This window comes from Rattus norvegicus, chromosome 2, assembly GCF_021556685.1.
Source record: "Rattus norvegicus strain SHRSP/BbbUtx chromosome 2, alternate assembly SHRSP_T2T, whole genome shotgun sequence".
In the NCBI taxonomy this organism is placed as follows: Eukaryota; Metazoa; Chordata; class Mammalia; order Rodentia; family Muridae; genus Rattus; species Rattus norvegicus.
This window is the reverse complement of record NC_141535.1, coordinates 59,978,565-59,993,655: the sequence shown is the minus strand read 5'-3', so window position 1 is coordinate 59,993,655 and position 15,091 is coordinate 59,978,565. Positions and strand designations below refer to the sequence as shown.

At 37.8% G+C, this 15,091-nt stretch overlaps 1 protein-coding gene across 2 annotated transcripts in view; it reads right to left on the bottom strand.

Annotated features, from left to right (window-relative positions):
* Positions 1 to 15,091, bottom strand: part of Lmbrd2 (LMBR1 domain containing 2) — a 69,595-nt gene that overhangs the window by 24,384 nt on the left and 30,120 nt on the right. For both annotated transcript variants that reach the window (NM_001109177.1, XM_087630216.1), the window contains 7 exon segments: positions 2,313 to 2,410; positions 2,873 to 2,978; positions 4,544 to 4,677; positions 5,126 to 5,307; positions 7,157 to 7,340; positions 7,989 to 8,102; positions 12,425 to 12,499. In NM_001109177.1, the coding sequence (NP_001102647.1) occupies positions 2,313 to 2,410; positions 2,873 to 2,978; positions 4,544 to 4,677; positions 5,126 to 5,307; positions 7,157 to 7,340; positions 7,989 to 8,102; positions 12,425 to 12,499 (893 nt within the window).

Genomic DNA, 15,091 nt, shown 5'->3' with positions numbered 1-15,091 from the left:
GGCAGAGGCAAGCGGATCTCTGAGATGAAGGCCAGCCTGGTCTACAGACTGGGTTCCAGGACAGACAGGGATAAATACAGAAACACTGTCTTGAATATCCCCGTACCCCCCCCCAAAAAAAGATCCTACATGGATCAGACAATTGACTCATATTTAATTTTTATATAGTCCTAAGGAATACATATATTTATCACTTTATGTGTACAGAAATGCATCTGAAGGACTGGAGAAAGAGGCAGGGTGTGTGTGTATGTGTGTGTGTCAAGAAAAACAGCAGTTAAAATTAAAATCTCTGATTTACATTAAGAAATGTGTAAATGTCTGGCTAACTCGGTATTTGTTGTTAAGTAAGAAGACTGTGTATGGCTTTGAGTAAAGCTCCTCCTTTCTTTGAGACAGACTCACATTAGAACCTAAGTTCACCATGTAGCCCAGGCTACTCTCAGAAGGCAGATTCTTCCTGCTGCCCAGTGACAGCACACAGCATTCCCAGCTTTGAGAGGATCCTTTAATGCTGCCTGTCTTCCTTTTGGGAATGTGTACGTGTGTGCCTGTTTGTCTGACTATGTGTGTGTGTGTGCAGCTGAAGATCAAATGTACTGTACTAGGCATTCGAGGCACACCACACTATTAAGCTACATCTCTAGCCCTACAATGATTTTTCTTTTATAATCATTTTTCTGATTTCTTATATTTAGGATTTTATATTTGATAAACATTATTCTAATTTATATTATTTTGAGTCACCAAGCCATTTCATCTCAAAATCTTAATACTGCCAATACGAAAACTAACATGAAAAGGTGTACTTATAAAAGATAAGTTCAGGATGTTCCAATATGGTTCCACGAGTCAAGTTTATTAAATTGTTAAATGAGTAAACACACAATCAACACAGCTGCTTTTTGTACCTTAAAGGAAAAACTCAAAACAATAGTTTTAGTGTCAATTCATGTTAATTTTTATCTTATTATATTTTACTTTATATGTGTTTTTCTCTTGAAGCATATTACTGCTATACAGTCGATGCTGACTTTGAACTTGGAATCCTCTGTCTTAGCCTACAAAACCCTGGGACTATAGACATGTGTCATCATGTTTATCTAATAGTCTTATTCTAAATTATAATCTTTTAGTTGTTTATCAAAAAGTAAAAAAACTAACTTGGTGGAGAATTTATTTAAACAATAACATAGTATACTAACATGTTATTTATACTTATGCACAGAAAATACAAGAGTTAAATAAAAGTTAATAAAATTTACTTTTATTAGAAAAGCAAGTTAATTTATACTAATGAAATATTTTTGTTTTTATAAAAGTGCTATTTGGGGACATGTCTTGGGACACTGAGGCAGTCAGCAAGGACACAAGGTATATGATAGTAGAGGAATGAGAGAGAGAGATAACAAGGTGCGAGGACAAGGGTATCCTTTTGTTTTAATTGAGAATTTCATACATGTGTACAATGACTATGATTATATATAATCCCTATTTCCCTACCAACTATCCCCATAACTGCCCCCTAACTGTAACTTTTCTAAGAAAGACCCACTAAGTTCAGGGAGTGCTTTCTATACTTGCATGGGTGTAGGGTCAGCCCTGGAACACAGGAAACTTTCCTTAGCCTCTAAGAAAAACGTCTCCCTTCCAGAGTACCTCTCAACTACCAATTGCTCCTCAGGAAGGGGTGGGGCCTAGAGACTAACTCCCATCTCTGCAGGAACCATCTCTGGCTTAATTTTGTATAATAAGTCTTATATAGGTAACCATGGCTGGAATGAGCTCATTCCTGTTAACAGCTTTAACCCTTTTGAATCTGACCTTTGCCAAAATTCTATAATCTTCTCTAAGCCCAAAAAAGAGCAGACTGTGTAATTCTAAACATGGAGAACTATTTACCTTCAATTTTATGTACATGCCTTGATTGTAAGTGCTCCTCGCCTGACCCCTTGTGTTGGCTAGCATCTGCAGGATTTAGAATAAGCCCAAAGACTAACTTACATTCCTGGAAAGAAGCTAGACATGCTTGTCAGTGTCACGGCCCAAGACGGTGGGGCTGCCATCCTACAGCTAATCTTATCACTGTATAGCTGATATTAGTGTAACAGTCTAATTCCACTTCTCTCCTCTTTGAACTGCCTCCAGACAGAGAACCTGACTCAAAAAGGCCCTTCAAACTCTCCTAGCTCCCAGACCTACTAAAACTCAAAGAACTAAAACTAAACCAGTAAATACGCATGAGTTTTAAGGGAAAGGGGTATCTATATCCAACTAAGAGTATGAGAAAAAGGTAATGTTAAATTTCTTACCTAAAATAGGTAGCAATGCAGAGAATTACTACCAACATAGGATAATATATATAGAATCCATCTGCAATAAAGGATAAAACTTTCATGGAACCCATGATCTGAAAAGCAAGAGAAGAGTTAAGTCAGCAGAGGTCCATATTGCCATTCCTTCCTTCCCATCACTAGAAAACTTACCCACAGGAAGTTCTGTCAACAAATTAGACTTCTCAAAATTTAGAAACAAAGTACTAAGTGGCATGAACTTCATAAACTTTCTTCCTGTTTAGGCTTTCTTCTAAAGAAATCTAATATTCTATAACTACTACAAAACCATATGCATTAAGATTATACATATAAATGCTAATGCTACTGCGAAGCAGGTTTTAGATGCTGCTCAGTTAAGTAATCTAAATAAACAAAAATTATTTAACCCTATCATTACTAATTACACATATAAGCTTTAAGAGAAGGCTTTAGTGATAAAAAGGAGTTCAATGTGCTATACAGATCTTCTATTGACAATAGAAGATGACTCATAACAACATCTTACAGAGCCAAGGAATCTGAAAGAACATACTTACAGATGTATATGCAGTTGGCTGGGTATTCTGGTGAGAGATGGATGCGTCCATATGGGTCAATCCCAAGAAGTTAAGACACAAAGGAGGAGTCAGACGGCAAAATAACCTATAATACACATTTCAAAGCAAGAATTTACATTAGAGTGAAATGTATTAAAACATTTCAGATCATTGTAACTACAATTTTCATCTATTTGCATATATATGTGTATATGTGTGTATATATATGTATATATATATATTCAATTATATTCACTCAAGCCAAATCTCCATGTAAACTGCCCTTACTGGGGACATATTCCGAAATCGTATTAATCACATTACCCTTAATGACACGAGTGCTTATATAGCTATCTCTGGCCTCAGGATGCCTGATCTCAGCATTCTGGCTAACATCAAGCATAAAATGAGGATCTTTTAGCTCCTCATTATTAGGGCTAGAGAACTAGGGGCCGGGAGAACAAAATGGTTTAAATATAAGGAGGAGATATGGATAAGAGATTTTGTGGTAAGAGGCAACTTCTACATTGGTGGTGATAGCTTTAGCAGTCTGCACATCAAACAGTCAAAACTCTAAGAACTAACACAAGTCTACAGTGCTGGTAATATAGCTCCTAGATTTGATATTGTTTAGCAACTACAGACAATGTCACTATGATGAGAAGCTTGAGGAGGGTTATATGGTGTTATCTGTAACTTTCTGAAAACTCTTATTATAGTTTAAATATACCTCATACATGAAACAACCTCCATAGGTTTATATGTGTTGAAGAGTTCATCTGCAGTGGGTGGTTCTATTTTAGGAGCTGGTGTAACTTTTAGGAGGTAGGGCCGAGCTAGAAGAAGCAAGTCCCACCTCTAGAAGGTGTGAACAAAAGCTAGCATGTTTGGGGTCCTGTCAGTCTGTCTGTGCTTCCTAGGTACCATGAAGTAGATACCTCTACTCCAATATACTCTTCTTGCCATGTGTAACCTCACTTCTTGCCCAAAACAATATCAAGTAACACTAGACTAAAGTGTCTGAAACCATTAGACATAATAAATATTTCTTCCCCTAAGTTATTTGTATCAGATATTTTGTAACAGCCACAAAAAACTAACACAGTGGTGGTTTTGATACTTTTATAAGACAAAATTTTGACACCAGATATTACTTTGAGTGTCCCTGAATGTAACCTATTATATATACTGTGAATACCTACTATATCTGAATAGTATTAAATAGCCCGAGTAGTCTGGCTGCTGGAGCTGAAGCCAGCCCTTTACAGTTTTCTAGGAAAAAATGTTTCTTAGTGTCCTCAGAACTTTCAGTCTTTGGCAGACTGCTGACTTCTGAAGACTCTTTAAATGTAACTTAGCCTCTACATTCTCAGCCGTTCATATACCAAGTCTCAAACTGGTAAATTTAGGCTTACTGTGTCTTTTTCACTCCTAACATATCATTTTTAATTGAACTATAAACTTAAAAGCAGAAATTAGCTGGTAAATAGTAAATATCCACCGTGTGTGTGTGTGTGTGTGTGTGTGTGTGTGTGTGTGTGTAAAAATATATCGAAAGAACAGTTAGCTCATAGAAATATATGTTCATGCAACATCCATGAACAAGAAAGAAGAGATCTATAATTAGCATGTAAAATGGAGATACTTTTTCCCAAGCTCAGGTCTACTTACATGCCGCTGAAAAGAAGACTGTAAGCATCGGTCTGATGATGTGAAGCCAAGTAGTAGTAGTTAAATACGCGAATCCTGAACACAGTAGAATAAACACAGATACTTAAAAAGAAAATGGAAAGGAAGCAAGCAATCTGGAAAAAAAAATAGTTAAAACTTGATTTAGGACTTTATTACTTTATTTACTGTCAATAGAATTAACATTCATCCTCAGCTACATTTACTGATGTTCTAAAATATAAATATAACAATATAGTGTGTTTTTTTAAATAAAGAAGCAAAAGGAAATTATGAAAACAAAAGTGTACATTTCAACCAGTTCAACATCCTAGATGCTCTTTAACTATTCCCTGACAATTCTAATGAAGACAGGTGAGGTAGTTTCCCTGATAACAGAGGGCCAAAGCAACCTCAGAGAATGGCTGTCACTGTCCTGTACTTTGTCACACAGTTTTGGAAGCCTGCATTATAATAACATGTGGAAACCACTCCTTTCATGCTTACTAGATTAACATAAGATACTGCAGCTAAAGCATCTGCTTAAACAAACATATATTTATGACTGATATGAAAATAACTGACCTCAATATAAATATAATTGTATGTTTTTTCTGCCAGCTGTATAAATACCGCAAAAAGGGATAAGACAGGAGTTGTGCTAAAGAAGGTACACTCTGACCACACAACAATCACAGAGAAGATAGACAAAACCACAGCAAGTATCCTGTGAAACCATGGACGTAAAAGGCATTCCCAGTACCATTCTGGAAAAGACAAGAAAAACACAATTAGGAAAACTAAATTAGTATAAAGTATTTATAGTCTTCAGACAATACAAAGAAAAAAATGCAACTTCACAGTGGAAAAACAGGCATGACCCTAGGGAGAGATAAACAGCAGTGTAGAAACTGATACTCATGCCCTTCCTGCTCTGATGCACTGAGGAGAGCATGAAATCACTTTTGTGGTATTCCTGCAAATGACACATAAGCTGAATCTAATCACAAGGATACAACAAACTCCAATTTGGGGACATTCGGCAAAGACCTAGCTGTCCATAAACATCAATGTTATAAAAGACACAAAGAATAAAGCACAATTTAAAAACACTAGGAAATATAACAACTGATATGCTACATGTGCTTTACTTCTTTTTCCAAAGAATATCCCTGTCATAATTAAGTATAATTATGACATAATACATAAGGTATGTAAGAGCAAATTATTAATGATACTTTTCTAATTATTTTAGCGTTACATTTGAGTAGCTGAATATTTAGAAAGTATAGACTGAAATTACCAAGGGACAAAATGCCTCATATATGGAAATCTCTGAAAGATCAAGGGAAAAAAATGCATGTAGAGAAAGAAAAAGGGAGTTAATAAAGTACCTGGGTTTATGAGAATAGTTGGTGAAATTCTGGTTCTATTAAGTCTGAATCCCTCCCTCCCTCCCATCCATCCATCCATCCATCCATTCATCCATCCATCTAATTCAAGACTGAACCCAGGGTTAGTGTAGGATAAACACATCATCTACCACTGAGTTATAGCTTGCAAGGAGCCTACATTTTCACTTTAGTTATTGAAAAGCTATAATCCAGGCCTACTGCCTCCTCATAATATCCTATTTAAACATCCATGCAGATAATTCTTTCTTCTCTCATTGCCTTCATCTCCTATTTTAAAATCATAGGCATAAATATATTAAGAACTTTCAAAAAATTTTAAAATAATCATTATGTTGCAAGAAATGCTACCAAATATGGAGGCAATATTTTATACACTGTTGATGAATTTGTAGGGATTTCTGTCAATATGTACAATGCTTAGGGGTTTTTTGTGGTTTTTGTCTGTTTGTTTGTTTGTTTTTAAAGATTTATTTTATGTATATGAGTATACTGTAGCTGTCTTCAAAAACACCAGAAGAGGACATCGGGTCCCACTACAGATGGTTGTGAGCCACCATGTGGTTGCTGGGAATTGAAGAGCAGTCAGTACTCTTAACTGCTGAGCCACCTCTCCAGCCCGAATGCTTAGCTTTTAAAGTTTAGCTAGTTCATATGGTTTTATACTATTAAGAGTCAAAGCCACGATACACATTTATGGTGAGAGTGATAGTGAGAATGGATATTTCAAACAGCTTCCATAAAAATTATAAAATACATTTTATGTAACCTGTTTGTAATCAAATATTTTATTTGTATTTTTTTTAATATATCACAGCTCCTGTATCTATGGCTTAGGAGTATCAGGAAAGAGCGAGCAGAAAGACTGTAAAAGCCAGAACACCTGGAAGTCTGTGGTGAAACAATCTTTCCTAACTGCCTGTATAAACAAGACTGGAACAAGGGCAACATCAACGCACATGTTAACTTAAAAGAGAGAAAACTGCATAGGGTCCTGCCCTAGACAAAGAACTACAGGCAACCAATGATTTCTGGGAGAATGAGAATTAGAACTAAAATAATTATTTTAAGCTAAGTTTATCAGATATCTATTATTACACTATGAAACAAATTAATATACAAGGAAAAAAGCATTGCATTGATGAAACATACATTTTCCTTGTACAAAAATTACTAACTTCGAAATTTCTGTTAAATTACATACCAACTGTAGGATTATAAAAATATTGGATAAATCGATTTTCTGGCTCAGGTGACTGAAAAGTGTGAACGAATTGGTGAGTTGCGCTAGTTTCATTTTTTGCTACATCTTCTAGATAGAATGCCTGTTCCAAAAGAATCTGCCACTGCACTTGAGTCCGACGGTGCCTTTGAACTGAGTAAATCACCTGAACACAGAAGAGGAATAAGCCTGTTAATGAGCCTGAACAGTAGGTCAACTTTCTGCAAGAGAACAGGGTTTGCTTTTCTTTGTCTTATAAAATAGTACTAATGGGTTTTCTAAATGTGACCAAGGATATAAATGACAAATACTTCCTATTAATAGAACAGGTATAATTCTTATATACAATTGCCAAGAGTATCCCTATCCAGAAACACAAAGTTAAAACATTTCAACAATAAAAAGACCAAGTCAAAAGTTTTAGATATACATTTCACTTGCACACACACGTTTGGGGAGGTGGGTGCCTGCACGTGTGGCTGTGGGCATGTGGAAACCACAAGCCCCTGTCAGGCATCTTCTGCAGGCATTCTTCCATTCTGACACAAGGTCCCTCACTGAACCTGACTCTCACAGATTTGGCTGACCTGCCTGGCCAGTGTCCTCTCATCTCTGCCTCCCAATCACTGGAACCACAGGTGCCTGGCTTTTTACATAGGTGCAGAAGATTGAGCTCAGTACCTCAAACTTGAGTTTCCAGCAGTTTAACTACTGAGCCAACTTGGAGAAAGCCTTTAACAAAGGGCAACAGTTATAATCTAACTGACATCCTCTAATTGTATGTAAAACAGCTAAAATTAATAATTAAAGTTACCTGTTTGTGCAATTTTACCAAACTTTTTTCACTTGGGTAGGTATTACGCTTTTCGTCAAAATCTTCATAATCATCCATATTCCTACCCATCTTTTCCTGATAATCTGTAGGGCACTAAACAAAAAAACATTTTATAATATTTTAATGATATAAAAATTTATTTTTACTAAATACCTTTCATTCTAAAAATTTTAAATTTTCTTCTTTTATTGACATATCTAACTGGTTAAGTTTTCACTATCATTTTCAAGGAAATATTTCATAGATATGTTGACTTTCTTCTCACGTCTAATATTTTTCTTTATGCTCAAATATACTAGCATGAGACTAGTAAAGTGGAGCTTATCTACATGAAATAACTATTTGAGAAGTTTATTCTAATGATAGGCACCTGATAAAACTTCAATTATTTTCCTAAATAATAAAAAGAGAATCATGAAAAAAATCTAACATACTTATGTTCTAAAAGTCATAGTGAGCAGAAAGGAATATATAATTAGGGTTATCGCCCTAATACTAGTTACTTATTTCATATGTGGGGTTTTACAACTCTACTTTTCTAAATAGGCCTCAAAAACAGCAACTATAAGAGAAATGGTTAGAAAGTTTGCTATGACCATGACTAAAGAAACAGTAGATAATAATAACCAGCAGAACAGATTTAGAATACATAAGGAAAATTTCATTGGTAACTTCAGTACATGTGATGCTTGGCCCGGAATGACACTATTAGGAGGTGTGGCCTTGTTGGAGTAGGTGTGTCACAGCGGGGTGTACCCTTTAAGACCCTCATCATAGCTGCCTGGAAGCCAGTCTTCTCCTGGTAGCGTTCAGATGGAGATGCAGAACTCTCAGCTCCTCCTGCACCTTCCTTGATAATAATGAACTGAACCTCTGAACCTGTAAGCCAGCCCCAATTAAATGTTGTCCTTATAAGAGTTGCCTTGGTCATAGTGTCTGTTCATAGCAGTAAAACGCTAAGACAGAAGTTGGTAGCAGGGACTGGGGTACTGCTGTGATAAGCTTGACCATGTGTTTTTGTTCAGAAGAATGTGGATTTGGGGACTTTGGATTTGGAAAGCAGTAGAATGCTTTATGTGGGGCTTAATAGACCATCTTAGTAGAAATAAGGAAGACTTTGTTGCTGAGAGTGATTTGAACTGTTCAGACATGGCCCAGGAAGAATTTCAGTATGTGGCCTAGAGACTGTTTTTGTGGTACTTTGGTAAAGAATATGGCTGCATTTTGCCTGTGTCTGAAGAGTCTATTCTACCTGAGGCTAAGGTAAAGAGATTTGTATTAATTGCATTGACAAAGGAACTTTCAAAGAAGCCCAGCAGATACTTTGTTCTCTGGTAAGGTCTCAAGAAGTGCGTTTTGAACACCTATTGCAAGCTTAGAAAAGAAAAATATTAAAATGAATGGGTCAAGTAATAAAGGGGGTCTAGGAAATGAAATGGAGCTGAGTCTTGTGTTCAAGGAGATAAAGAGATTAAGGGAGTAGTGAATTCAGGCAAGATTCCACCCAGCTAAGCTTACTGTTTGTATTTGCAGTTGAACAAGGAATAGTTTGGATTTTTAATCTGGAATGAAGTAAAATCCAGAAAGGAGAGACACAGGCTTTTGATCTGGATCTTGAGGCACAGAGGCCATGAACTGGTTAGACTTACCAGGTAGTACACAACTTTAATTCCAGGAGACAGAGGTAAGCAGATTTCTAAGTTCAAGGCCAGCCTGGGTCACTGCAAGTCCTAAGTGCAAAAAGGCTTAAATCCAGGTGTGGAAGACCACACCTTTCCTTAATCCCAGCATTTAGAAGACAGGCATACAGATCTCTGAGTTCAAGGTCAATCTACAGAGCAAGTTCCAGGACAGCCAAACTTAGGCAGTGAACTAGTTTGAAAACAGAAAGCTAGTGATAATAAAACAAGGGAGCACTTTCCAGCCCACAGCAAGCAACAGAACTCTGCGGCTTGGCCATGTGGCTCTGACGATAGAATTAAGAATATGGGAGATTACTGGGACAATTGATGCTGGTTAGCTGGAACTAAGAAGTTGCTGGTTAAGAAGTGACCAGCATCACTGAGGTGGTCTACTGAGAAATCTTCTAAAAAGTGTTTTCTGAGAGCACAGAGAAGCTGTGTTCCAGAGATAGCCTCATGCTGCAGCTGTACTTGGTAATGTGTAATGTGTAAGTGTCACCCAGGTGGTACTGGTTTTGAAGCATGAAGGGGTCATGAAGAGCAGCTGAGGCTTGGCACTGTGAGAGGCCATGGAAGGCCAATGGTGAAGGTGCAGCCTCAGTTGCAGTTGATGGCCCAGGACTGAAGGGGTCATGCAAAGGAGTTGATGCTTGGCACCATGAAGAGAGCCTATGAGGAGCTATTGGTAAAGCCTAGTTGCAGCAGAATATCCAGTATATTGGAGATGCCAGTACCATGGGATGATCACTAAGAACAGCAGCAGCAGTCAAGTGGAGCCAACCAGAGCCTAGAGTGCTACAGAGGACAGAGCTTTAGAAGTGACACAGCTCTTTGGAGGAGCCTAGAAGATCAGGTATGGCTCCTAGGTATTGGAACAAGAAGCTGTGAAGCTGAGGTTGCCTTGGAGATCAAGATGTTTGAGATGCCAGAGTCCTGGAATATCTGCTGAGGAAAGCTGCTAACAGGGAGTGGAACCAGCGCAGGAGAAAGAACTTTGTTGCAGTCAACACAGATGAAAAAGGAGTGGAGATCTGAAGACGGCTTAGACATCAGACATGACATGCAGAGTTTGGAGTTTGCCCAGCTGGTTTCCTGACCTGCTTTGGGGATTACAGTTAAGTGATTAGATGAATCTCAGAAGAGACTTTGAACTCTGGACTTTTAACATTGTTGAGACTGCTATAGACTATGAGGACTTTGGGAGTTAGACTAAAATATGCTATGACTAGGTATGGCCCTCTAGACTCATGTGTTTGAACAAGCCTATGGGGGCTAGGGAGCGGAATGTGATTGTTCTTAGGCTTGGTCCAGTGAGTAGCACTCTTAGGAGATGTGGCCTTGCTGGATTAAGTGTGTCACTGTGGGTGTGGGGTTTAATACCCTCGTCCTAGCTGCCTAAAAGCTCTCAGCTCCTCCAGCTCCATGTCTGTCTGGATGCTGCCATGCTCCTACCTTGATGATAATAGACTGAACCTCTGAACCTGTAAGCCAAACCCAATTAAATGGTATCCATTATAAGAGTTGCCTTGGTCATGGTGTCTGTTCACAACAGTAAAATCCAAACTAAGACAGTATGTTAAAGGTAATTGTGGGATTTTTCAAATAATTCTTTTAGAGGCATACAAATATACTTGCAATTCAAGATAGCTCCATCAAAATCATAACAATATGGCTTATTAAATATTCATGTAATTTATTCTATAATACATAAGACATAGCAAGATTACATGTGAGAAGATGGTTTCAAGAATTATTGAGACCAAGGACACATGTTCCACTATGTTCATAGCAGTTTTATTCATAATAGCCAGAAACTAGAAACAACTCAGATGCTCCTCAACCAAAAAATAGATATGGAAAATGTGGTTCATTTACACAATGGGATACTATACAGTTATTTAAAAACAAAGACATCATGAATTTTGCAGGCAAAGGGATGAAACTAGAAAATATCATGCTGAGTGAGGTAACTCAGACCCAAAAGGACATGCGTGGTATGTACTCACTGATAAGTGGATATTAACCATAAAGTATAGAATACCCATGATACACCCCAAAACCCAAAGAAATAAACAAGAAAGGCCCAAGTGAGGATATCTGAATCAGATGTAGAAGGGGAAACAAAGCAATCATAGGAGTCAGAGAGAAGGAGGGAACTCGGGGATGGGGGGAGGGAATGGAGAATGCAAAGGCAGGATCGGATTGGGGAGGAGACAGGTGATAGGCCCAGTGGGCCAAGAGAGTGAATGGTAAGCTAAGAGGATCCCACCCCTCAAGAGGAGAGGGGGAGAAGGTTAGGGGAACAGACTCTTTGAGGGAGGAACCAGGAGGGGAAGCAGCATTTGGAATGTAAGCAAATTAATTAATTAAAAACAATTCCTGAGACCTAGCTTATTTTCCTATGGGAGATATGCTTTTAATGATAATACACAATGGTTTTGTAAAGACCTACCTACATCACTATGCCATGGCAATTACTGCATGGTACGCCAATGAAATGCTTCACATTTCAAAGTAAAATGCTGCCAATAATTACTACTACACTTACAACTGCAAAAAACAATTCTATATACAAATTACTTTTTGTTTATCGTAAAGACTTACATAAAAATCCATCTGGAAAAACTTAACCACATATGCTTTAATCATACTTTCCTATATGAAACATTAATTTACAGTGGTATATAAAAATTTACTTCACAAGAAAGAGAGGAAACAGTAAAATGTAATTACCTTTTTAAGTATTGTATCAACACATTTCCTCAATGGGTGGTTATACTTGATGCTCTCATTTACTTTACGAACCTCCTATAAAACAGTAAAATAAAAATACTTAACTTCTATAAATCAGACATTTTAAAATAGAGTTCATATTAAGTCCCAGATTTTCATTTCAGCTCAAATTATTTAGCATTATAAGAAGCCCTTTTCATGGAATAAAATGTATTAAGAACAGTTATAAAATATTCAAATAGCTGTCTTTACATTCTCACTGTTCTATGGATTTCTACATTTATTCCTCCACTGTTTGCTTACTTCATATATCACAGTAGTTAAGCATTAGTTAACAGCTCAAAAATTTATGATACATGTGTGTATGTATGTAAAGTCCAACCCTGTTTTTGAAGAAATTCCATTTTGAGCAAGGACAGGGGCTTAACTTCAATTCCAGAAAGAAAATTAGATAGAGTCCTTCTGAGCAAGCATCCTATAGCAACTCCCTTCCCCCTCCCCCCAGCAACAGCCAGTCAGGCTACAATAGCAGGGTTAAGGTTCATAAGGATAATTTAAGACATCCTGCAGAGAACAGATAACTTAGCCAACTTGTTCATCAGGTGGTTTTGTCCCCTGTTCAGTTCCTGCAGAGTAATACCAGAAATGCAGTTTTTAAAATACTAACTTGCTGACCCATATGGAAATTCACCAAGCTTGCTGTAACTACAATAATATCCTGCATCCCTAAACTTGGGGCTCTCACTCTGATGTACTCAACAGGGAAGATGAGACCTTGCTCTAGAGCTCCTAATAAAGACCCTTATGTATTTACATCAGAATTGGCTCCTCAGTGGTCTTTGGAGTACCTACAACTTGGGCTTAGCACATATAAATGAACATATATAGTTTAAATTAAATTTTCCCATCTGGGCTGACTATGTTCACTTCACGAGCCAAATAACATCTAACAACACAGGTATGAGAAGTCCCTTTTTGAGTTGTTGGTCAGGGCTAGCCTGTTGTTATTACCTTAAAATCTCCATTGCTGGAGATACTGCATCTAAGACAGAGGGCCCAGAAACCCCAGCCTCATCCTTGGGGACTAGCTTTCATAGTACCAGAAGATGCCATGACAGCTCCCAAAGGAGGGAAGTGACCAACTGTCAACGCAGCTATGATGCTTATGAACCATAACAATGGACAGCATGGCAAGATAACCACCTGCCTTTTACCCACAGACAGGGGTAGTCCCCACCCTCCTCAAAGAAACTTCTCTTTGCAACAGAAAACCACAGTGAATCGAATGCACAGTTTTAGAGCGCAGTCTGAAGCAATAAATCTATAATAAAACTCTCTCAACTAAGGCTAAGGGATCACTGTGCGAGGGGGGCCAGGGCCGAGGATCCCTGACAGAGGATCAGGGGCTTGCTGTGAGAATGTGCCTCTAGGATTGTCACAAGCTACACCCACATCACTAACATGTCTGCATAAACATGAGCTGAACAAGGACAGCAATAATAGCATGCTAATGTGGATGAGGAACACCCAGGAGGCCTCCACACTTCACAAACAACTACAGGCAACTAAGGAATGCAGAGAGTGGGCTAAATAAGTCTTCCCAGGGAAGAAAGACCATTACCAATTGCTTATCCAATACCTAAATACAAATAACATTATTCAGACTGAGCAGCTTGTATTTAGAACATAGATGTTTACACACACACACATATATATATATATATATATAAAACGCATGTACATAAAAACAATTTAAAGAAGAAGCCATGATTTGAAAGAGAGAAAGAAGGAACAACGTGAGTGACTGGAAATAAGAGAGGGAAGGAGTGAATGATGAAATTATAATCTCAAAAAATAAAATAAAAAGAATTCACAAACGATCTGTCAAGCATTATATTTCTAAAAGAACAGGATTAAATTATTCTGCTTTGTTGGTCAAAATCAATTGTCCCATTATCAATTACCATTATCAATTAGCATAGAAAGCAGAAAAGACTTAACTTGTCACAAAGTGCCCACTGCTTTCAAATAAGAGTATTCTAGAGTGCTTACACTTACTGATTTATGCCTTGTTTATTGAGCCATTCTACCTGTTGGCAGAGTGTTGGCTAAAAGATAACCACGGAGAATGAAAAGATCCAATGTCAATTCCTCTGCATCAAGAATCATCTTAGAAACAAATCTCTGGGCATATCTGTGAGGAATTCTCTACGCTGTGCTTTCTGAGGTAGGAGAATCTAAATACATGCTGCCCCATTCCATGGGTTGATGCTGTGGTGTGCACTCAATGGAGAAAGCCAGCTGAATGAAGGAAGCACTTGCCACTCGGGCTGACCGTGGACACAATGTAAACAGTTGTCTCATGGTCCTCGTGCCATGCCTTCCCTGCAGTGACGCACTACACTCTGACAAAGCTGTGAGCCAGAGTAAATTTTTCCTCCTTAAACTGCTTTCACAGGTATTTATCATGCCAACAAGAAAAGTAACTAACAGAAAAATGTAATAGAAGCGGGACAGACATCACAATAAAGCTGACCATAGCTCTTTGAACTATGGCCTAGAGAAGACCTGTTATTGCTCTAGGCAAAGCTTAACGGACTATTCTGGTGGGCGTTCAGAGACAAGAATACAGGAGCAATGAAGATGTGTAGGGTCAACTCGTGAGGT